The 23,869-nt window shown below is 43.4% G+C and overlaps 1 protein-coding gene across 9 annotated transcripts in view; it reads left to right on the top strand.

Moving 5' to 3' along the window:
* Positions 1-23,869, top strand: part of KDM4C (lysine demethylase 4C) — a 421,337-nt gene that overhangs the window by 389,530 nt on the left and 7,938 nt on the right. For all 9 annotated transcript variants that reach the window (XM_063609188.1, XM_055294283.2, XM_063609187.1 and 6 more), the window contains one exon: positions 22,352-22,471. In XM_063609188.1, coding sequence (XP_063465258.1) covers positions 22,352-22,471 — 120 coding nt within the window. The remainder of the gene's footprint in view (positions 1-22,351; positions 22,472-23,869) is intronic.

Raw genomic sequence — 23,869 nt, 5'->3', positions numbered from 1 at the left:
CCCACTTACCCTGGGAGCCCCAACACTTTGGCATGTTTTGGTTTCCACTTGCCTCTATATGCAAATCTATATCAGTGGGTGTCTGTTTCAAGGAAAGTAACTGAGGATGCTAACTAACCTTGTTGCTTTTTTAGTAGATTGAAAAAAGATATCACAATTGAAATATTAATTGACCAACTATTCAGTGTTCATTAAGCAAATCAGATGTTAGCAAGAATCAGCCTTCAAATGAAGACTAATATCTGGTGTGAAAAGAATAGAAAAGCTCTTACTTCAAAGGTTCATTAACTGTCAGAAAACGGGCATGACATAATCCTTGATGTGATTCTGAACCGGGCATTCCACAGTTGAGTGCATCAGTAAAGCGAAATTTACCACCCTCCTTTTATGTGTTTTTAAGCCTTGGTGGATTAAAAGCTCTTGTTTGGATAAATCTAACAATGGTGTGCTATCTACATATCATTTTCATTCTCCTTGCCTGGGAATCTACAAACAGCAAAATTCTTCTTAATTTCACATTAAGAATATTTTGATTTGACAGGCTTTCAACAACACAAGAATCATTTGGGGGAGTTTCTGACTTCCCTTTAAGCATAATAATGTTGACTAAATAGATTGATTCATTATCCACTCCTCAACCATCTTAGCTATCTGTCTGTCATTTGTGACAGAGTAGTCTCTGTTGAAATGCTGGTAGTAATTACATATGTCCCTGTCTTCATAAGTCAGTGTGTAATGAGCATGATTGGTTAACTTTATGCATTTGCATTTAATCTAAAAGGAAGGACATGTTAAACTCACAGAGATAGAAGCTGTAGCTTATGTGAAAAGTATTTCTAGAATGGCATTGCTCACATTTTTTTTATTGTGCTCAGGAACACATTTCCACCTTCAAGGATATCATTACTCCTCTTTTTTTTTTTTTTTTTTTTTTTTTTGAGACTAGGTCTTGCTGTGTTGCCCAGACTGGTCTCAAACTATTGGGCTCAAGCGATATGCTCACCTCGGCCTCCCAAACTCAAACTTTGGGAGGCCAAGGTGAGAGAGATTACAGGCGTGAGCTACCGTGCCCGGCCACTCCTCAGCTTCTGAATACCATGAGCTGACATTTTTTGACAAAACATATGCTTACAGATTCTTTGGTTGGTCATCACCTGGCTCTGCTTTTTAATCCCCTAGTGAAAATTCTCCCCAAGTGTTACTCATTTGCTCAAAACCTTGCATTGCTGGGCTGTGAAATGCAAGATTAAATTATAGCCAGCTCTTGGTGACTCATGACTGTGCAAGTCATTTTATTATTCAGCTCTTCCCTTTCAGTTGGGGACATTGGCCTAGGGGATCTCTCAGGTCTCTTCCCATTCTCGTAGGGGAGAACAGCCATAGGTGATCTCTAGTCATCTCTGACTATAAGCATTGGAAGGTGGCCCCTGGCCCCACCATTCCACTCATCCGCATATACATTTCTTTCCCCTTTCCCGGATTCCTGGCATGGAGCACCACCTGTGTGGTGAATGTGGCAGGAGTACATGCTCAGTCAGCTTGGGTGAAGTGGAGAGTGAAAATGCTGTTCATGTGGACACAGCCTCCACACTGCAAGACTTGGCATGCCACTTGCATCAGAATATATGGAGACAAAGGGGGCTAAGCTATTCTTAGGTCTCAGCCCAGGAGTGAGCAATCTTTGACTTATTTTTAGGCACCATGATGTCTTTGCAGTTGTAGCTTTACCACAGAAGCTTTGTGAAAGCTTTTTCTACCACAGTGGCTGAGACCCACACACCTGTTGCCTTCATCCTTTCTATGCATTCTGCTTCACCCATTTGCGCATCATCTGGCTGATTGAGTTAAACCAGCCTCCCTCTGGGCCCACGAGAGAATAAGGTGGTGCTGCATTAACAGGTCTCCTCCTCGGGTATTGATCCTGAAAGAATGCTCCTCTCCTTTGACCAAAGAGGAAGCTGACATTATAGAGTTAAAGGTGCGTGGCCAGAGGGTGGCGGGGGAGAAAGCTAACTTGCGTTTGATTTTTTTCCTGCCATCCTTTTGCATATTCTCTATGCTTTGGTGAAGGAGGGGGATCACTAGAATGGGACTTGAGAATTTAGAAACCATAGTCTCAGCCTTGCCCATACTTCTAGTGAGACTTGGACAGGCCATTGAATGGCTGGAAGTTCTGAGTCTCTGTGTCTCAGTTCAGGGGTGCTTCGTAGGTGAGACAGGCTGACGGGGGCGCACTCCCCTCTCACCTCATCCCTTAACTGCTCATTCTTACCCCCACTCTGCTGTGCTCCATCTTTCCCCCCCCTCCTCCAGAACTCCCACCCACAGCCAGACATCTCTGCCATACCTCTGGTGAGGAGTTCAGATCCATTCTGGAACGCTGCAAATGACAGGAGCTCACTCTTAATTTTTGCTGCAATTGTTAGGAAGCAGGGGCTTCTTTCTGTGAAGTCTAACTACTGCCTCTTCGGAACACCCAAGAGCCTTCCTAGTTCTCGATCTCTAGAGCAAAACTGAATAAACACCCTCTCTCTTTCACTTAAGTTTCTTAACATGTTTGTAGAGAGGTCTCAAGTCCCTGCTAAGTCTTCTCAAATCCAAACAATACAGTCCTCATTTCTCAGTCATGGGGCAGGAATGAATGATTTAATGAACAGAAAGTGGTTTCTGAATGCTCTTCCTCCAGGACATTCTGAAGATGAAATTTTCTTGGACAGTGTCCCACTGAAGATGTTGCTCTTAGGTGTGGAAACACAGTGCCCCAAACACAATCTGGCCAGTGCAAGCATGACAGCTCTTTGTTCCTTTGATCTGGACGTTGAACACTTACCAATGCAGCCAGGAGGAGGGTTAAATGAATTATTTATGCAGCTATTAAAATCATGTTTTTAAAGGATATTTAATGATGCAATATAATAAATGGAAAAATCAGGCTCAAAATTGTATATACAGTAAGATCCCAATTATGTATAAAAATATAAATATGCAAGGGAAAAATCCTCAAAGGAAATACATCAAAATGTCACTGATTATCTTTGGAGAGTATAATCATAGGTGATTATGATTTTCAACTTTATCACCTTCTTATAGTTTCCATATGAACGTGTTTTATTTTTATAATCAGAAAAAGTTTTTTAAGAAAAGATCTTAACCCTTCTGAGAACTACTTAAATCCTTACTCTTTTCCCCTAATTTTCCTTATCTAGATCTTTTCAGATTGCTTTGTCAAAATTTCATTTTTGATCTTTAGCTCTTGTGGCATATTGAAGCTCTCTGGAATATCGGAAACATATAGTTGCTAATAATCTGTTAAATGCTTCTGCTTTACACTGTTATTCCTTATGTAGGAGTTCTTATACTTAATTTCTTTTTAAGTTAATGCCTGCATTTTCCAATGAAGCAAAGTTTCTATGAAGTAAAAAACTATATCTGTTTAACTCACTGCTCATTCCTTTGTTCCCTAAAACACAAGAGATGCTTGAAAATTCCCAGGTGAGTGAGTGACAGCCCCACCCATCTACTTATTAGCCCTGTGGCCTCAGGCAAGTCACTCTTCTCTGCCAGTGCTGGGGGATGTTGACGCTTGCCTGCCTACCCTACCAGGCTGTTTTAGATTCCAATTAGGATAACAACCATGATCGTCCTCTGTAGTTCTGTGTTCTGTTGTAGCCTCCTTTCTCTCATAGTCAGGGTTCTTGGCTTCTCAGTGTTTCCTTCACTATTTTTAATCCCAAAGGTGGCCTCCCAAGGGTTTGGTCTCCTCCCTATCCTCTAGGTATATTCCTGTTTATGGGAATTAAATCCAGATGTGATTCACTCAATATTCACTAGCTGCCAGGAATTGGGTTTTGCTTTTCTGTTCTCTTCTCTCATTCTCCCTGCAAGATTGCATTAATATCTCCATTTTATTAATGAGAAAACCAGGACATAAGGTGGTTGAGTAGCTTATGCATGGTAATGGGTTTTCTTTGACTGTGAGTGGCCTGACCCCAGATCTTGGAAGCAGTACATGCATCACTTCAGTGTGAAGCGTCCTGGGTAGGTCAAGCCGTGCTCCCAGAAGTAGAACAAACATTGCAGAGCAGAGCCAGAGCCTTGGAAAGCCGGACACATAAACACAGGGCAGCCTTCTCTCCCCTGCATGCCTATCCTTAGCTTTCCTTCCATCTTTCTTTTTTTAGCTTTTGGAACTGACATGTATTTTTAGAAACCACTACAGAGAAATTCACCCCAAACCTGTCTTTCTCCATTTTGCAACATAAATTTTTATTGACATAGTAAAATATTTTATTCCCCTCATACATTTTAGTCCCTGCCAACAACAATAAAAAAGGGGAGAAAATCTTTCCTATATAGATGGAGCTTTTTTCCCCGCGTTTGGGGGTGAGAAGTTAAAGTCCTGGGGTGTTCTACAAGAGGACACAGTGAGCCCTGGGGCAGTCATCAGGGCGGATGTTGGCTCTCTTACCTAGGCAGGAAGAGCTACATGTGTGGCAGGCAGACCCAGGGTGCTCCTTGCTCTGCTAATTAGCTGTGCAACCAGGCAAGGGAGTTAACACCAGTTACCTTATCTGTAAATTGGAGATAGTAATGTCACAGGAGGCTTAGGGTGTTGCTTTGCCAGCTGGAAACCTCTGTGGCTGGTGGCGCCTCTGCTTGAGTTTTGCTCATGCCCGCTAGGCTCGTTCCGTCCACTCAGCCCAGCAGGCTGCGCTCGGCTCATGCTACTGGCCCGGATCGCATGCCTGCCAAGGGCAAGCCAGGCTTGGAGCGGCGAGGTTGTGTGTGGGCACAGGGCCTGGCCACTGCACACAGCAAGGCATGCCAGCTGTTACGCTGGGGTGGGCAGCTCCAGGTGAGGCTGTGGCTGGACCAGATATACCACAAGCAGCTTCTGCTGTGGATATCAGCGTCTGGACAAGGGGAACACGGTGGCACCCAAAAGCTTGGAGATGCCAGGAAGTGCAGAGCCCCAAAGAGGATGTTACAGTGTGTTACAGCCCTGGCTTGGGGAACCCCAAGGTCTGGGCTTCCAGAAGGGCTGCAGCTTTTCTCTCCTCCTTGCCCACAGTGCGGTGAGCCGGGGGGCCATGTTTCAGCCCATTTGTGTTACAGCTCTTTCAGGACCACCACCCCACTTCAGCTTGCAGCTCATGGGCTGGCCTGGCCCCGCAGCTGCTTCCTGTTGTGTGGGGCAGCTGCCCAGTAGCAGTGGAGAACAGGAGGGCTGTAGTGTTACAGCAGCTCTGGCTCAGGGAATTCCAAGATCTGGGCACCCAGAGGGGTTGGCACTCTTCACTCTCACTGTCTGGGAGTGTGTCACCGCCTACAGCTTGGTGAGGCAGCCAGGAACATATTACAACCCATTTCACTCCCACCATTTGGCAGGTCTTAAGTTCTTGTCCTGCGTCCAGGAAGAATGAGATTATGTGGACAATTGGAGGGTGAGCAAGACAGGGGAAGGCTTTATTGGATGACCGAACACCTCTTAGTGGAGAGGAGACCTGAAGTGGGTAGCTCCTATCCACAGGCAGGTAGTCCCAAGGAGTGTCTGAGTCTAGCTGAGTCTGGGGTTTTTATGGGGTCAGAATGGAGGAAGTGCTTGCTGATTGGTCCATGGGTGGGACTGGAAAAAGCACCACTTGATTGGCTAAAAGTCGTCAAGGAAGTTCTCGCTCCCTGTTGCAGACTTCACCCGGAATTGGCAGCCCAGCCTCAGGCGTCAGGCCATCCCTGGCTTGAAGGTGGGGTTTCACCAGGGATCCCTCCCGTCCCTCCTAAGAACCTGCCTGTCTTTTGCTGTCATCAACGTGCCACTTATGGCACCCAGGTTGTCTGCACCAAGGGGCACTTGCATGCCCATGCCGGGCTGCCCTCAGGCCCCTTGGCCTCCCTCCTATGCTCCTCAGCACCCAAAGTGTCAGCCTCAGAACCAGTTTCTGGAGGGGCTGAGACAGTTTGGGATCTGGTGTGTCAGTGCCATCCTGAGCATGCACACGCCCAGCTGGGTCACAACAATGCCTGGGCTCAGCTATCAAGACACGATGGCAACTTTGTTCCACTGCAGAGTGCATACCAGGAGCGGGGAGAGGCCAGAGAGTGGAAGCAGGCACTTCCGAGCCTGCCAGGGCAGGGGCCTTCTTGGGACCCTGAGATCACAGGGATGCCCGGGTCCGGAGCCACGGCTGGGCAGCTGCAGCTGCACCTGGGAGCATGGGCTCCCGCCCTGCCAACTCAGTAGGTCACGGGGCTCCCGCTGGGATCACCTGTTCCCAGCCCCCATGTGCAGCCTTGGCCACGCCTCCCTCACTGCAGCTGGCATCCTCACAGTGGCTGCTTCAGACGGGCTGCTGCCACCAGTAGTAATAAATAGTGGAATTTGTGTTGGGATTATTGAAATGTAATGCATAAAGCAGTTAGTGTGGTGCCCAGCACATAGTAAACAAATGCAGGTAGTGTTTTTGGCAGTGGTGGCAGTGGTGATTATAGTTGATGGTGGCAGCCAGTAATTTTTGGTCAGCTCATTGGTCAGAGAGTCCCTAAGCACAAGATTTCTAGAAACATTTTTTCAACCTACATCTTCCATATCTTTAAAAAAAGAAGAGGTTACTGAAAGAAGGATCTAAGAGGAAGTGTCCGAAAGCTTTACACGTATAAATTCCTTATTTAAGCAGTTTTTGTATTTTGAGCTTTCATGAGTGGAACCTGGAAGATTTCCTGTTTTGGCTCCTGGTATGGTGGGGCACAGCCCTGAGATCACGAGTGGAATCATTCCAGAGTACTGTAGAGAGGGAGAGGAAGGGGTCAGGGCTGCAACCCTGTCTCCTGTTTGGCCACACCACTCAACACGGTCAGTGGGGTAAGCTGACCAGCTATGTGAGCCCACACGAAATCAGGTTGACAGTGGCGGAGCCCCAAACAGTGGTCCCCACACAGTGCCGCAGGAGCCGCCCTCTGGCTTCTCCCTTTCACCTCTGTCTTTAAGGCCTGCATTATTGCTCTCACCACAGCTTGTCCTGAGAGAGGTGTCTATAATTAGCTCGGTTTGTGTGCAGGGTGGCTTAACGTGGAGCAAGTGGCGTGAGGAACTTTGGTTAATCTTAAGAGGAAAGTCCTGAACACAGTCGATGTCCTGGGAGGGCGGGTCACAGACACAGAGTTCCCACCTCTTTGCCTAACTACGTACAGTCACACACGGTGCCTTGTATTGCGGATATTCATGTGTGTATTTGAGACCCCAGCTGGATCTGAGTCCTTGGAGAGAAATGTCTCCGAGAGGTCTGGGTCTTTTTTGTCTCTGTTTTCTCAGTGCTGAGATCAGTCCCTGGCCCAGGGGACACACTCAGAGGGAAGGCGAAGGCAGGAATGCAGAGAATCTCTGTTTTTTTTTTTTTTTTTTTTTTTGGAGACGGAGTCTTGCTCTGTCACCCAGGCTGGAGTGCAGTGGCGCAGTCTCGGCTCACTGCAAGCTCCGCCTCCCGGGTTCACTCCATTCTCCTGTCTCAGCCTCTCCGAGTAGCTGGGACTACAGGCGCCCGCCACCACGCCCGGCTAATTTTTTTTTTTTTTTTGTATTTTTAGTAGAGACGGGGTTTCACCGTGGTCTCGATCTCCTGACCTTGTGATCCGCCCGCCTCGGCCTCCCAAAGTGCTGGGATTACAAGCGTGAGCCACCGCGCCCGGCCGAGAATCTCTTATCAGCGGGTTAGAACTGCTGCTCTTGTGCCCACATTGCCTTCCTGGTCCCTCCCCCGAAGGCCCTTTTGGGTGTGGTCAACCCCCTAGTGTCAACCCTGTTTCTAGTTATTGGCTTTTGTTATGCTTCCTCACTTCAAAGGAACCAGAAAAATAATTTCCAAAAACAGCTGCCTAACTTTGTACTTTCTAGGCCTTTTAAAGTTTTTGCATGCCAGAATCTCACCTATTTCTAATATCATAAAGATGTGACTGCTTTGGAAAATATACCTCTGAGGCTTAATGCTGTAATAACTTCCAGAATAATAAAGCAACCTCCATCTCTGGGACCTCAGTCCCTTAACCAAGCATTGTGTCCACTTTGGGCTCATCACTGGAGGGAAGGTGCGTACTAACAAACCAGTGGACCAGGCACTGTGGCTTACACCTGTAATCCCAACACTTTGGGAGGCTGAAGCAGGAGGACCTTTTGAGGGCAGGAGTTCAAGACCAGCCTTGCCAACATAGTGAGACCTTGTCTCTACAAAAAGCAACAACAACAAAAAACTAGCTGGCCTTCAGGAATTCACCAAATCAGTTTTAGTGCTGTTATTTCTATGAAAATAATACACCTATCTTTTAGAAGATAGGTATAGTTGTGTGTGAGGACATTGGCCAAGTGTGGCTGGTGGAAAAAAAAAATGGCTGCTTGAGGAAGCAAGATGGGCTTCATTTCAGCTTAAGGGACAACCACAGCATCTTGGAGTTCAGAAAGGGGGTGTGTGTTTCCTTTAGAAACAAACAAGGCCAGGCATGGTGGCTCACACCTGTAATTCCAGCACTTTGGGAGGCCGAGGCTGGGCAACATAGCAAGACCTCATCTCTACTTAAAAAAAAAAAAAAAAATTAGCCAAGCATAGTGGCACACACTTGTATTCTCAGCTATTTGGGAGGCTGAGGTGGGAGAATCACCTGAACCCGGAAAGCCAAGGCTGCAGTGAGCTGTGATAGTGCTACTGCAGTCACTCCAGCCTGGGCGACAGGAGTGAGACCCTGTCTCAAAACTATTAAAAAGGGAAGGTGGACAGTAGACTTGAGTTTCCCAGAATGATTAATGTCAGTACAGAAGCAGCTTGGCTTGAATCGATTAACCCAGAGCCTGAAATTACAGTGGTCTAGAACCAGCACAGAACATGCTTAGATACAGATACCTCAGTATGGAAGCATTCCACATTTTCTTCTAAGCATGTTAGAAAGCTCTCACTCTGAAAAAGATGCAGTCAGAAGAAGGGGCACAGAAGTGGTTCTTTCATTATACACAGAATGTATAGTTTAGGCTGCAAGATAACCTCCTAGAACAGCAGTTCCTACCCTGCTGAGCATGAGATTGCCTGGAAGGGCATTTGGCTTGGACCAGCTGAATCAAAAATAATAATAATAATAAAAAAAAAAAAAAGAAATTTCTCTGGTGGTTAAATTAGATTTATTTACTGCACTAGAGAAATGAGTCTGATGTTGAATTTTTCAAAGCTGATGAAACTAAGTTTATAAATAGTTTATATGCCTTTTTACCATAACTCTTGTTCTAGGAGTCTGTTCTAAGAATAGAGTCAGTAATTCAGACAAAGATTTATGAAAACAAATATACAATAGCATTATGTATGACAGGGGAAAATTGCAATAACCTAAATATTTAATAGAAGAGTGGCTAAATTAATTGTGGTGCATCTATACTGTTGCATATATTTGGCAAGTAAAATGGAGTTTTTAAAAGATAATTAATGGCTAAGAAAATGCTCATGATGTAATCGTAGGTGGCAAATAGCGAGGTACAAAATTATAAATGTCCACAAAAGAAATATTGTAGGATTTTGCTTTGATGAGATACCTAGAATAGTCAAATTCTCAGAGACAGAAAGTAGAATGGTGATTGCCAGGGGCTGATGGGAGAGAGAATGAGGAGTTAGTGTTATTAGAATGCAGAGTTTCTGTTTGGGAAGATAAAAGAAAGTTCTGAAGATAGAGAGTGGTGATGATGTCACAACACTTTGAACTTAATGCCACTGAAATTTACAATTGAATGTGGTTAAAATGGTACATTTAATGTTATGGATATTTTACCCCCATAAAAAAGAAAGGGCTCCACCCCAAAATGCTGTGGAAGGAAGTGAAGGAACATGGCATGAACTGCAATTCCAAGCTCTTGACAAATGGCTTAAGAGACAGATGAGCTGTGCTCTAACATGAAAGAAGATAAAGGCTGGACCTCTGCAGGGGAAAGATTGTGCATGTCTAGAATGTCCTAATTCTTAAAGAAAAGAGCACAGAGAAAAATTCTTTCAGTTATTTTTAAAAATTAGGAAAAAAAAAAATCCAAATGTGGTGACAGTGATCACTTGTAAGTGATAGAAATATGAGGTTTTAAATTTTTTTTCTATCTTTAAGAAATTTTACAATTTCTCCCTAATGAACATATAGAAGCTCAGAATTACTCATAAAAATACTTTTTCTTCTTTTTTTTGTTTTATAGAGATGGGATCTTGCTATGTTGCCCAGGCTGGTCTTGAACTCCTGAGCTCAGGTGATCCTTCCATCTTGGCCAATCAAAGTGCTGGGATTACAGGCATAAGCCACCGTGCCCGGCCTTAAAAATAATTTTTAAGTGTTTCCGTTCTTTGCTAATCTCTACATGAAGGGTGCTTGTGACATGTTGAACAAACAGTCCAAAGTGGTGTATCCCCATCAGAGTAGCCCCCTTGAGAGGTCGTTGCTAAGAGCTGGCCATTCCTCAGGTGCTTGGTGACTTTATTGTCTGGAATACATTCTTGTGGATATCCTCAGAGATGGCACATCCTTACACTGGGGGGTATTGAAAACTTGGGAGACTGCTGCCGGTCATCTAGGACCAAGCCTTGTAAACAGGTAGGTGCTTCCATCAATATGCTCCCTTCTTTTTGAGGAGGATGGTTTTGCAGCTGGGCCTGTGCATGGTGTGGGAAGTCCTCCAGTTTTATATTCCATTGTTAAGTGAGAGGTTTCTTTCCACTTTGTGGGAGGAGGGATCTGCCATCATGCAAACTAGCGGTTACTTATCAGGATCGTTAATGGCAACCAACAGAAACTGACATTGATTTAGGCTGTACAGAAATTTAGTGAAAGGTTATTGGGGAGTTTCCAGAATCTCCAGGAATGCAGAAGAACAAAGGTCAGAAAATAGGCAAGAACAAAAAGGAGGCTGTTCAGCTGCAGCTATGGGCAAGACCAGGCCACAGACGCCATCCAGGAAGGACACACTGCCTCCCCTTATGTGGTGAGACTGGACCTAGCCTCTGCTGTAGGCCTGCGGGTGCTGCTGCTGCTGCTGCTGCTGCTGTCGCTGTCTGAGAGAATTCTCCCTTCTACTTGTTTCTCTGCCTCCCTGATCACAGGTTCTAAATCCTAGGCTGGTGCAGCCCACTGGCCAGGCCTCTGTAGCTGTCCTTGCCGTGAGGGAAGCTGGGGAAGGGAGTGTCTGGCAGTGTTCAGCGACTGTGATGTCAGGCCAGCTCAGGCCCCATTAGACTGGGGAGAAGTGGGTTCCAAAGCTGGGCAGCCGAACAGATGACAGATAGCCACTACGATACTGACGAGGCTGTCAGTCAGTCTTGTTAATCCCTGCCAGGGTCCAGTAATGAGCAGGTGATTATCTCTGGAAACACTAGCAGCTGTTGGCATTTTGCCCCAGGTCACCTAAGCATTCTTCCCAAGAGGGACTGCCAGAGAAGCCAAATTATATGCCGATTAACTGCTGGGAACACATGTGCCACGTCTTCATCTGATGCAACTCTGTTCACAGATGGGGCTGCCTGCTCTGTGGTTTATACACGTAAGGAGTAGTGATGGGGGTGGGGATAGGGCTAAGGCAACGTTTGAGGACAGCAACTTCTAGGGGTCCCTTTAGAAGGATCTCATAAGAGTTCCAAGAACTCAATGACTTCAGAATTTGGGTGATCAGACTGGCAGATGAATTTTTCCTTTTAGTTGGTGGAGCAAGTATAGGAGTTTGGCCCTGACTTTGGCAGGAATGTAATGACACCATCCTCTTGCCCTAGGTTGAGTACCCCTATCAGTCCTTGAAGTAACTGATCATAGCCAAAAGGCCACTCTTCACCGTGATTATGATTTCTGTCTTTAATTTTCACATTATCTGTTTAGTACTGTAGCTATGGGCTTACTGGCAGCTCCAGACACTAGTGTCCTTGTGAACGAGGCTCTGGTAGATTTCAGGCGAGTTTACACAGCCCTGGAGGCAGCACAGCAAATGGCAAATAGCTATTTATGTTAGTGAAGACGGACTGCTTCAAAGAGTCTAGACAACAACTGAGAAAAATGCATTTGTCGAGGTTTTCATGCATATAATTTTCCGGCAAAGGTGTTTACTTAATCCAATAATATACTAAGTAAACTGCATTAGGAAAAGCCTCTTCAGCATTTTACATCCTTTTCTGAGTCGACCTTAGATTCTAGATTGCTTAAAAGAAGTCGCCCAAGTCAAAGAGAGCTTTGGGGATACCTGGAATTCTCATTTTTAATGTGTGCCCCAGGGTTGGGAACACACTTTGAGAAGCTGTGCTCTAGTGCCAGGTTCCTGGTGCTGAACCCAAGGACATGTGAACCAGCTGGAGACCTGTAAGAGGGAGGGCAGACCTCTCAAGCTGTTGCATTCCACAAATTAAATCCCTTCATTTTTAGACCTTTTGATATACTTAATTTTTTTCAGACCTTTTATTTATTTATTTTTAATTATACTTTAAGTTCTAGGGTACATGTGTACAACATGCAGATTTGATATATAGGTGTACATGTGCCATGTTGGTTTGCTGCACCCATCAACTCGTCATTTACATTAGCTATTTCTCCTAATGCTATCCCTACCCCAGCCCCCCACCCCTCAACAGGCCCCTGTGTGTGATGTTCCTGCCCTGTGTCCATGTGTTCTCATTGTTCAATTCCCACCTATGGGCGAGAACGTGCGGTGTTTGGTTTTCTGTCCTTGCGATAGTTTGCTGAGAATGATGGTTTCTAGCTTCATCCATGTCCCTGCAAAGGACATGAACTCATCCTTTTTTATGGCTGACATGGTATTCCATGGTGTATCTGTGCCACATTTTCTTAATCCAGTCTATTATTGATGGACATTTGTGTTGGTTCCAAGTCTTTGCTATTGTGAATAGTGTGGCAATAAACATACGTGTGCATGTGTCTTTATAGTAGCATGATGTATAATCCTTTGGGAATATACCCAGTAATGGGATTGCTGGGTCAAATAGTATTTCTAGTTCTAGATCCTAGAGGAATCACCATACTGTCTTCCACAATGGTTGAACTAATTTACACTCCCACCAACAGTGTAAAAGTGTTCCTATTTCTCCACATCCTCTCCAGCATCTGTTGTTTCCTGACTTTTTAATGATCACCATTCTAACTGATGTGAGATGGTATCTCGTGGTTTTGATTTGCATTTCTCTGATGACTAGTGATGAGCATTTTTTCATGTGTCTGTTGGCTGCATAAATGTCTTCTTTTGAGAAGTGTCTGTTCATATCCCTTGCCCACTTTTTGATGAGGTTATTTGTTTTTTTTTTTCTTGTAAATTTGAGTTCTTTGTAGATTCTGGATATTAGCCCTTTGTCAGGTGGGTAGATTGCAAACATTTTCTCCCATTCTGTAGGTTGCCTGTTCACTCTGATGGTAGTTTCTTTTGCTGTGCAGAAGCTCTTTAGTTTAATTTGATCCCATTTGTCAATTTTGGCTTTTGTTGCCATTGCTTTTGGTGCTTTACTCATGAAGTCCTTGCCCATGCCTATGTCCTGAATGGTATTGCCTAGGTTTTCTTCTAGGATTTTTATGGTTTTAGGTCTAACATTTAAGTCTTAATCCATCTTGAATTAATTTTTGTATAAGGTATAAGGAAGGGATCCAGTTTCAGCTTTCTACATATGGCTAGCCAGTTTTCCCAGCACCGTTTATTAAATAGGGAATCCTTTCCCCATTTCTTGTTTTTGTCAGGTTTGTCAAAGATCAGATGGTTGTAGATGTGTGGTATTATTTCTGAGGCCTCTGTTCTGTTCCATTGGTCTATATCTCTGTTTTGGTACCAGTACCATGCTGTTTTGGTTACTGTAGCCTTGTAGTATAGTTTGAAGTCAGGTAGCATGATGCCTCCAGCTTTGTTCTTTTTGCTTAGGATTGACTTGGCAATGTGGGCTCTTTTTTGGTTCCATATGAACTTTAAAGTAGTTTTTTCCAGTTCTGTAAAGAAAGTCATTGGTAGCTTGATGGGGATGGCATTGAATCTATAAATTACCTTGGGCAGTATGGCCATTTTCACAATATTGATTCTTCCTATCCATGAGCATGGAATGTTCTTCCATTTGTTTGTGTCCTCTTTTATTTCCTTGAGCAGTGGTTTGTAGTTCTCCTTGAAGAGGTCCTTCACATCCCTTATGAGTTGGATTCCTAGGTATTTTATTTTCTTTGTAGCAATTGTGAATGGGAGTTCACTCATGATTTGGCTCTCTGTTTGTCTGTTCTTGGTGTATAGGAATGCTTGTGATTTTTACACGTTGATTTTGTATCCTGAGACTTTGCCGAAGTTGCTTATCAGCTTAAGGAGATTTTGGGCTAAGACAATGCGGTTTTCTAAATGTACAATTATGTCATCTGCAGACAGGAACAATTTGACTTCCTCTTTTCCTAATTGAATACCCGTTATTTCTTTCTCTTGCCTGATTGCCCTGGCCAGAACTTCCAACAGTATGTTGAATAGGAGTGGTGAGGGAGGGCATCTTTGTCTTGTGCCAGTTTTCAAAGGGAGTGCTTCCAGTTTTTGCCCCTTCAGTATGATATTGGCTGTGGGTTTGTCATAAATAGCTCTTATTGTTTTGAGATACATCCCATCAATACCTAGTTTATTGAGAATTTTTAGCATGAAGTGCTGTTGAATTTTGTCGAAGGCCATTTCTGCATCTATTGAGATAATCGTATGGTTTTTGTCATTGGTTCTGTTTATGTGATGGATTACATTTATTGATTTGCGTATGTTGAACCAGCCTGGCATCCCAGGGATGAAGCCAACTTGATCATGGTGGGTAAGCTTTTTGATGAGCTGCTGGATTCGGTTTGCCAGTATTTTATTGAGCATTTTTGCATCAGTGTTCATCAGGGATATTGGTCTAAAATTCTCTTTTTTTGTTGTGTCTCTGCCAGGCTTTGGTATCAGGATGATGCTGGCCTCATAAAATGAGTTAGGGAGGAGTCCCTCTTTTTCTGTTGATTGGAATAGTTTCAGAAGGAATGGTACCAGCTCCACTTTGTACCTCTGGTAGAATTCGGCTGTGAATCCATCTGGTCCTGGACTGTCTTTGGTTGGTAGGCTATTAATTATTGCCTCAATTTCATAGGCTGTTATTTGTCTATTCAGTGATTTAACTAATTCCTGGTTTAGTCTTGGGAGGATGTATGTGTCTAGGAATTTATCCATTTCTTCTAGATTTTCTAGTTTATTTGCATAGAGTTGTTTGTAGTATTCTCTGATGGTAGTTTGTATTCTCTGTGGGATCAGTGGTGATATCCCCTTTATCATTTTTTATTGCATCTATTTGATTCTTCTCTCTTTTCTTTATTATTCTTGCTAGCGGTCTATCAATTTTGTTGATCTTTTCGAAAAATCAGCTCCTGGATTCATTGATTTTTTTTTTTTAAGATTTTATTGCGTCTCTGTCTTTTTCAGTTCTGCTCTGGTCTTAGTTATTTCTTGCCTTCTGGTAGCTCTTGCTTCTTTAGTTCGTTTAGTTGTGATGTTAGAGTGTCGATTTTAGATCTTTCCTGCTTTCTCTTGTGGGCATTTAGGGCTATAAATTTTCCTCTACACGCTGCTTAAATGTGTCGCAGAGATTCTGGTATGTTGTCTTTGTTCTCATTGGTTTCAAAGAACATCTTTATTTCTGCCTTCATTTCATTATTTACCCAGTAGTCATTCAGGAGCAGGTTGTTCAGTTTCCATGTTGTTGTGTGGTTTTGAGTGAGCTTCTTAATCATGAGTTCTAATTTGATTGCACTGTGGTCTGAAAGACAGTTTGTTGTGATTTCTGTTCTTCTACATTTGCTGAGGAGTGCTTTACTTCCAATTATGTGGTCAGTTTTAGAATAAGTGCAATGTGGTCTTAGGAAGAATGTATATTCTGTTGATTTGGGGTGGAGAGTCCTGTAGATGTCTTTTAGGTCTGCTTGGTGCAGAGTTGAGTTCAATTCCTGGGTATCCTTGTTAACCTTCTGTCTCGTTGATCTGTCTAATATTGACAGTGGGGTGTTAAAGTCTCCCATTATTATTGTTTGGGAGTCTAAGTCTCTTTGTAGGTCTCTAAGGACTTGCTTTATGAATCTGGGTGCTCCTGTATTGGGTGCATATCTATTTAGGATAGTTAGCTCTTCTTGTTGAATTGATCCCTTTACCATTATGTAATGGCCTTCTTTGTCTCTTTTGATCTTTGTTGGTTTGAAGTCTGCTTTATCAGAGACCAGGATTGCAATCCCTGCTTTTTTTGCTTTCCATTTGCTTTGTAGATCTCCCTCCATCCCTTTATTTTGAGCCTATGTATGTCTCTGAACATGAGATGGGTCTTCTGAATACAGCACACTGATGGGTCTTGACTCTTTATCCAGTTTGCCAGTCTGTATCTTTTAATTGGGGCATTTAGCCCATTTACATTGAAGGTTAATATTGTTATGTGTGAATTTGATCCTCTCATTATGATGTTAGCTGGTTATTTTGCCTGTTAGTTGATGCAGTTTCTTCATAGCGTTGATGGTCTTTACAATTTGGCATGTTTTTGCAGTGGCTGCTACTGGTTGTTCCTTTCCATGTTTAGTGCTTCCTTCAGGAGCTCTTGTAAGGCAGGCCTGGTGGTGACAAAATCTCTCAGCATTTGCTTGTCTGTAAAGGATTTTATTTCTCCTTCATTTATGAAGCTTCATTTGGCTGGATATGAAATTCTGGGTTGAAAATTCTTTTCTTTAAGAATGTTGAATATTGGCCCCCACTCTCTTCTGGCTTGTAGGGTTTCTGCCAAGAGATGTGCTGTTAGTCTGATGGGCTTCCCTTTGTGGGTAACCAGACATTTCTCTCTGGCTGCCCTCAATACTTTTTCCTTCATTTCAACCTTGGTGAATCTGCCAATTATGTGTCTTGGGGTTGCTCTTCTCGAGGAGTATCTTTGTGGTGTTCTCTGTATTTCCTGAATTCGAATGTTGGCCTTGCTTGCTAGGTTGGGGAAGTTCTTCTGGATAATATCCTGATGAGTGTTTTCCAACATGGTTCTATTCTCCCCATCACTTTCAGGTACACCAGTCAAACATATATTTGGTCTTTTCACGTAGTCCTATATTTCTTGGGGGTTTTGTTCGTTTCTTTTCAGTCTTTTTTCTCTAACCTTGTCATCTCACTTAATTTCATTAATTTGATCTTCCATCAGTGATACCCTTTCTTCCACTTGATCGAATTGGCTGTTGAAGCTTGTGCATGCGTCACGAAGTTGTCGTGCCATGTTTTTCAGCTCCATCAGGTCATTTAAGGTCTTCTCTGCACTGTTTATTCTAGTTAGCCATTTGTCTAACCTTTTTTCAAGGTTTTTAGCTTCCTTGCGATGGGTTCAAACATGCTCCTTCAGCTTGGAGAAGTTTGTTATTACCGACTTTCTGAAACCTACTCTGTCAACTCGTCAAAGTCATTCTCCCTCCAGCTTTGTTCCGTTGCTGGCGAGGAGCTGTGATCCTTTGGAGAAGAGGCGCTCTGATTTTTAGAATTTTCAGCTTTTCTGCTCTGGTTTCTCCCCATCTTTGTGGTTTTATCTATCTTTGGTCTTTGATGTTGGTGACCTACAGATGGGGTTTTGGTGTGGATGTCTTTTTTGTTGATGTTGATGCTATTCCTTTCTGTTTGTTAGTTTTCCTTCTAACAGTCAGGTCCTTCAGCTGCAGGTCTGTTGGAGTTTGCTGGAGGTCCACTCCAGACCCTGTTTGCCTGGGGATCACCATTGGAGGCAGAACAGCAAATATTGCTGCCTGATCCTTCTTCTGGAAGCTTCGTCCCAGAGGGGAGCCACCTATATGAGGTGTCTGTCTGCCCTTACTGGGAGTTGTCTCCCAGATAGGCTACACGGGGGTCAGGGACCCACTTGAGGAGGCAGTCTGCCCTTCCTCAGAGATCAAACGCTATGCTGGGATAACCGCTGCTCTCTTCAGAGCTGTCAGACAGGGAAGTTTAAGTCTGCAGAAGTTGTCTGCTGCCTTTTGTTCAGCTATGTCCTGCCTGCAGAGGTGGAGTCTAGAGGCAGTGGGCCTTGTTGATCTGCAGTGGGCTCCACCCAGTTCAAGCTTCCCAGCGGCTTTGTTTACCTACTTAAGCCTTAGCAGTGGCAGATGCCTCTCCACCAACCAGACTGCCACCTTGCTCTTCAGTCTCAGACTGCTGTGCTAGCAGTGAGCAAGGCTCCATGGGCATGGGACCCACCGAGCTAGGCACGGGAGAGAATATCCTTGTCTGCTGGTTGCTAAGACCTTGAGAAAAGTGCAGTATTTGGGCAGGAGTGTCCCATTTTTCCAAGTGCAGTCTGTCACGGCTTCCCTTGGCTAAGAGTTGGAAATCCCCTGACTCCTTGTACGTCCCAGCTGAGGTGACACCCTACCCTGCTTCAGCTCACCCTCCATGGGCTGCATCCACTGTCCAACCAGTCCCAATGAGATGAACCAGGTATCTCAGCTGGAAATGCGGAGATCACCCGTCTTTCGCATCAGTCACGCTGAGAGCTGCAGACCGGAGCTGTTCCTATTTGGCCATCTTTCAGACCTTTTATTTTTAAAAGAAACTTTTTTACCCCGAATGAAATCTTACTCAGAAACCTAATTTGTAAATAAAATCAAAGTTCTACTCTGAAGCCCTCATAGATCTCCCCCCTTGCAAGGACCCTGGATACCCCCAACCCCACAGAGCCATGGGATTTAGTGTGACAGGCCTCACGTGTGGGTGCAATGCCCTCTGTCTGTCCCTGGCTTGGGCTGCTGGGCTTTATTGCCTCCTAGTGTCTCACACATATTAGGTGGTCAGTAAATAGGTTTTGAATTAGTGATTGAAACAATTTTGGGGACACCCACCAGCTTCTACTTTGGAGAGATCAGAGAAGCCTAAATATCAAACCTTTCAACTTCTTTTCATCAGCCCACATGCTTCTAGTCTCATTCTTGTTTAAATTTATACCCCACATAGTCATAGGAAGTTGCTGGCAAACTCAAAATGTGAAACAGCTGATGATGAATTGACACTATTTCTTTATGGATGAAAGTAGATGTTACAGAAATAAGCTCTTTTATGTTTTACTCGGAGCCACCTTAACTTCATTTGGAAAGTAGCTAGGGAGTAAATAATGAATTTTACATACTAAATAAAGTTATATGCTAATCAAAATATATGTCCTTCCAGCTGAATGACCTGGTGAAGGGTGAGAAAGGAGCTGCTGTGGATGAGAATCGTGCCCCCTGGTTTTGGAGGTGGGGGAGGCACGGAATAACTTATCTTGTTACATAGTTGGTTTGTTATTTTTCTTCTTCTATAAATAAAGAAAAAGAGTTCTGAAAGCAACAAGATTGAGAAAGCAAACTGAAGTGTCTTCTTGAGTTTGGCGTGCGAGATTATGAATTTGATCTTTGTGGCTGATAGACAGTAACATTAGGATACGGAGCAACATTAGGAGGAGGCTGAGCAGTAAGTAGTTAGTTGAGGTCAGGCACTGCCAATGCTAAAGTAAGATTTCTTGTGAGTAAAAGGTTAATTTACAATTAGTAATAAAAGATATCAAACTATCCCAGGCATTGTTTCCAAAAGCCTTTTGAAAAAAGAATTGTCACTTAGTAAAGTTCATCCATTCAGCTTGTTGATAAAACTATGTTTTTAAGATTAAACTGCTCGAATGCAATTTATGCTTGTCTAGTCCATGTTTCTGTGTCCCTCACCTCTCCTTGGTGATATGGTACCTAAAATTGCAGATCGGGATTTATTTTGAGGGATTTTATTTTAAAGGTTAATAAAGTTCTGCTGAAAAGGAGCTAAATGATAAAGAAAGGGAGGCCATAATTCTCCTGCTTGAAATTTGTTTGTGGTAGGTAAGAAAGTGCAGGGTACAGCCTCCTGTATTTCCTGAGGCTTTGACTTGCCTCTGTTGGGATTCGAGAAGGACCCTATAAATAGCATGTCTCTCCCTGCCTGAGGAAAAGCGGGACAAAGGAGTCAGGATTTGGAGATGTAAAGTATCGCCTTTATGAGTAATAAAGCAAGTACTGAGGAGTGTGGCTTATATCTGTGGGCAAACATGTTTCAAATACTGGATCCTGGAATGAGACAGGCTTACCTAGTGATGGGCAGTGCAGGAAAGTGCAGGCTCCTCTCTGTGGAAGGAGCAGAGCAGAGCAGAGTGCAGGTTCTCTGTCTGCATGATGGCTCCAGAGAGAAAGGGAAGGAGCCGAGCTAGAGGTCACCAAACTTTCTTGGCTCACAGGCACCCTTCGTACCTCAGCGTGCTTTCTATAATGCCTCTCAGTCAAAAGAAATACCTAACAGTTCTATGTGTTAAGTAAATTAGGTCCAAATAACTCACCAGTATTAGTAAGCTGGGTGCCTCACAAGTGTCACTGTGCTTCTCTTGAATGTATCCCACAGGGTCCCTGTGAGTTTGCTGTAGCACTGCAGGGCACCATGGCACATAGTTTGGGAAATACAGTCTCCTTCAGAATTCAAAAATAAAATTAAGTCAAAACCAATCCTGTCGTAAAAGGCTAAGAGGGGGGTGAAGAAGAGCCAGATGGATTACCCAAGAGGAGATCCCTCCACATGAGAGAAAGCTGTAGCAGCGGGAGAAGCATATGCCACCTCCTGCTGCCATGCTTACCCCAGCACCTGGGCTCCAGCTCAGAGGAATCCAGAGCTGATGCGACTCTCTAACCTTGGAGACTGACACATGTAATCAGTTTGTACTCAGAAGCTATACCTTCCAGTGTTCTTTGTACCACATAAATCTTGGGAAGGGAAATGGAAAGAAAGGTGATAACCCCATGGGCATACATTGAGTACATCTCCACAGCCTACCCTTTCAATTCCACATGCCCTGAGGTCAAGTATTATGAAGGCCAAGGATAGACTTACTTTCATTTGACTAAGTTAGATGCATATTGTCAGTTCTGTAGAGCCTCCGAGCAAACTATTTTTTTCTTTGCTGTAGCTCTAATGGAAGCATAGCCTGCAGTTAGAAAAATGAACAGCTGGGCCTTCCATGTATACTCCTAACCCAGCAATCTAATGGCTACTCCTTTATAAGGCACAATTTCTATTAGTAATAAGAAATAGTACATGGTAGATTTCCAATCATAAACAACTAAATACCTCCTGTGTGTGCCCCTCATTTAAACCACAGAATGTGCCCAGTCTGCTTTTATCGCTTGATTGGTCAAGTGTGCATTTCAGTCATTCAGATTGTCCTCATCAGTAAAATACCAGTATTAGCAAATCATGAATTGCTAAATGTGCAAAAAAATAAAAATAAAAATTACCATAGTCAAGTATTTAATTCTCTTGTATTAAAATTGTATTGTGTCCTACTCGATACATACAAATTTAAAAGTTTGCAAACTATGTCTGAGCAAATGTTTAAATGTTTTACTATCTTCCCTGTCCACCTCCCATGCCTTTAAAAAAAAAAAAAAAAAAAAGCACCTTTCACATTTCAGGATTAATCACCTGGGGAGTTTGCTCTGAATTACTGCTTGGGAGGTAGCAACGTGAAACACAATATCTGAAATGAAAAGATTCTGATTATGGGTGCCACCATGATTACCTGCAGAAAAAGGTGGGCTCGTCAATTAACAAGAGATGCTGGCAGAAGCACATTTATGTAGGGAGGTCCAGGGGGTCTTTAGAAGGGGCGTGCTAAACAGGACACACCCACCCAGCTCCACCCGCCATGCTGCAGGTGCTCCTGTTTTCCCGTCCCTGCTGCAGTGGCAAGTCCTACCGGCTTCAGTCGCAAGCCATTTCTCCCTTGCTCCACTTCCACCTGGGTATCTCTTATTCTTCCATAGCTTCACTCCTCCAGAGATCCTGGCAACCTAAAGGAGCCTCGCAGGAGTCTCAGTTTCCTTGCCAGTAAAATGGGGATAATTAATAGTCTCTTTCTATGTCATGGGGTGATTATAAGATCACGTGAGATGTACGCTGAAGCATTTTGTTAACTGCAAAATACTATATAAATGTCAAGTGTTGTAAATCATTAGCTGGTCTATTCCTCAGCTAAAGCGGTTTCTGTGCATATTTTAGTTACCCCCTGAACAATTCTTTTTCAAACAGCAAATGTAAATGCTGCTGTTTTTTTCTGCTTGGATTATGGTGGCTCCTTTGCAACTTTATGATGTAGGCTGAATCTTTAAATACTCCTTTGGCTCATATCTCTTCCCCTGAACACCCATGCGAGATCATAATCCATAAAACACAGAGGCAATAATTCCTTTTAATTGCCAGGAGTTCATCATTTGGTAAGTTCTAAATGCAGTCACTTAGGCACTCCTCTTGAAAAGCCTGTCTCTGTTTATTCCGCAGAGCCGAGACTGTCTGAAGCTGGGCCCACCTGCCGAGGGAGAAGTCGTCCAAGTCAAGTGGCCTGATGGCAAACTCTATGGAGCAAAATATTTTGGATCAAATATTGCCCACATGTACCAGGTGGGTTCTTCCTTCTCTGTGATGCTTGCTAAGATTGACATAAGTCAGAAGGAGATAGTATCTCAATTGTGCTGATCAATAAGCCACGTGAATTTGGGGCACCTCTTATTTTATGCAGGAGGCAAAGATTCAATGTTTAATGACCCAGGTCAAAACCCTGGAGTTTTATTACCAAATTGGACACTGGGAAACTCTTAACATTTGATGAATGGTTTAATTGTAAGGAATATGGTTCTGCCAGAAAGATATGTGAATAGAAGACAAGCTGCCTCCCACTGTTTCTGTTGTATGGGGAGAGACTTGTTGGCCGATTCATCTCACCTTTAGCCAAGACAGTGATGGCCACTCTTCAACCAGCAGCCCCTGAACTGGTGGCTTTTGCTGAGAGACATAGTCTCCCCACTCCCCCCATCTCAGCAAAGCTAGACAACAGTGCATTGACATGGATGTGGCCAGTTAATGTCACGAGGAGCTGATGGTTATCATCCACCCAAGCTTAAAGGAATGCTTGTTTAAATGAAAAGTACAGCTATCAGTTGGACATTCTGTTCACTAGGGAACCCTACATAGTATTAAAGAGTATATATACAATTTAAAAATGAATTACTTTTATTTCACCCAGAAATGAAAATGAGTTAAGCTTTAATAAGGGAAACAACATGGATAGCACATGTACATTTATATTCCTTCCGAAAGGTTTTAAAAGGGGACATTTAGAGCCAATACATTGTAGAATTTTCAGCAACACTGTGTCAGAAATCAAGATTCTCAGGCCAAACTGTAGAGTGAAAACAGGAAGGTCTGTTGAAAAACAGCTTGAGAATGATAAGACTGATGAGGAGCAAGAGCTTAAATGGAAGAGTGCATTATAAGACCCTGCATCAGGACCTGGAGCACAGTGGAATTAAAGGTGTTCAAAGAAGTTTGAAAAACCTAGGAGAGAGTGTTTTTCATGGTCTAGAAAAACCCAAGGGGAATGGATAGGGGAGGATGTATACACATACATTGTGTGTGTGTGTGTCTGTGTGTATGTGTGTCTGTGTGTGTCAAGGCCATTTCCCCCTTTGCATATGGTATTGGTGACAGACTCAAGATACAAATTCAAGTTATTTATAATAGTAAAGGTACTGGAGCTTCATTGCATTAGAATGACCAGAATTAGGCAAAAATCGCAAGACAGGCTATAATACTGGAGGATCCTGAAAAAGAAGCATTACTACATAATGCAAAATAAAATAATTACATTTAATTAAATAGTAAGTGGAAAAGTAAAGCTTCTTACATGTAGCAAAGCCATTTGCTACATGAAAAGAATCACATAATGAGAATATGTTGAAATTCAGGCTAATTAGTAATCAGTGTGTTAACTTCAGTTGAATTTATGATGGTCTATCAACA

The sequence above is a fragment of the Symphalangus syndactylus genome, chromosome 9, assembly GCF_028878055.3.
Source record: "Symphalangus syndactylus isolate Jambi chromosome 9, NHGRI_mSymSyn1-v2.1_pri, whole genome shotgun sequence".
Taxonomy (NCBI): domain Eukaryota; kingdom Metazoa; phylum Chordata; class Mammalia; order Primates; family Hylobatidae; genus Symphalangus; species Symphalangus syndactylus.
The sequence above is the reverse complement of the archived record's forward strand: the minus strand, read 5'-3'. Positions and strand labels throughout refer to the sequence as shown.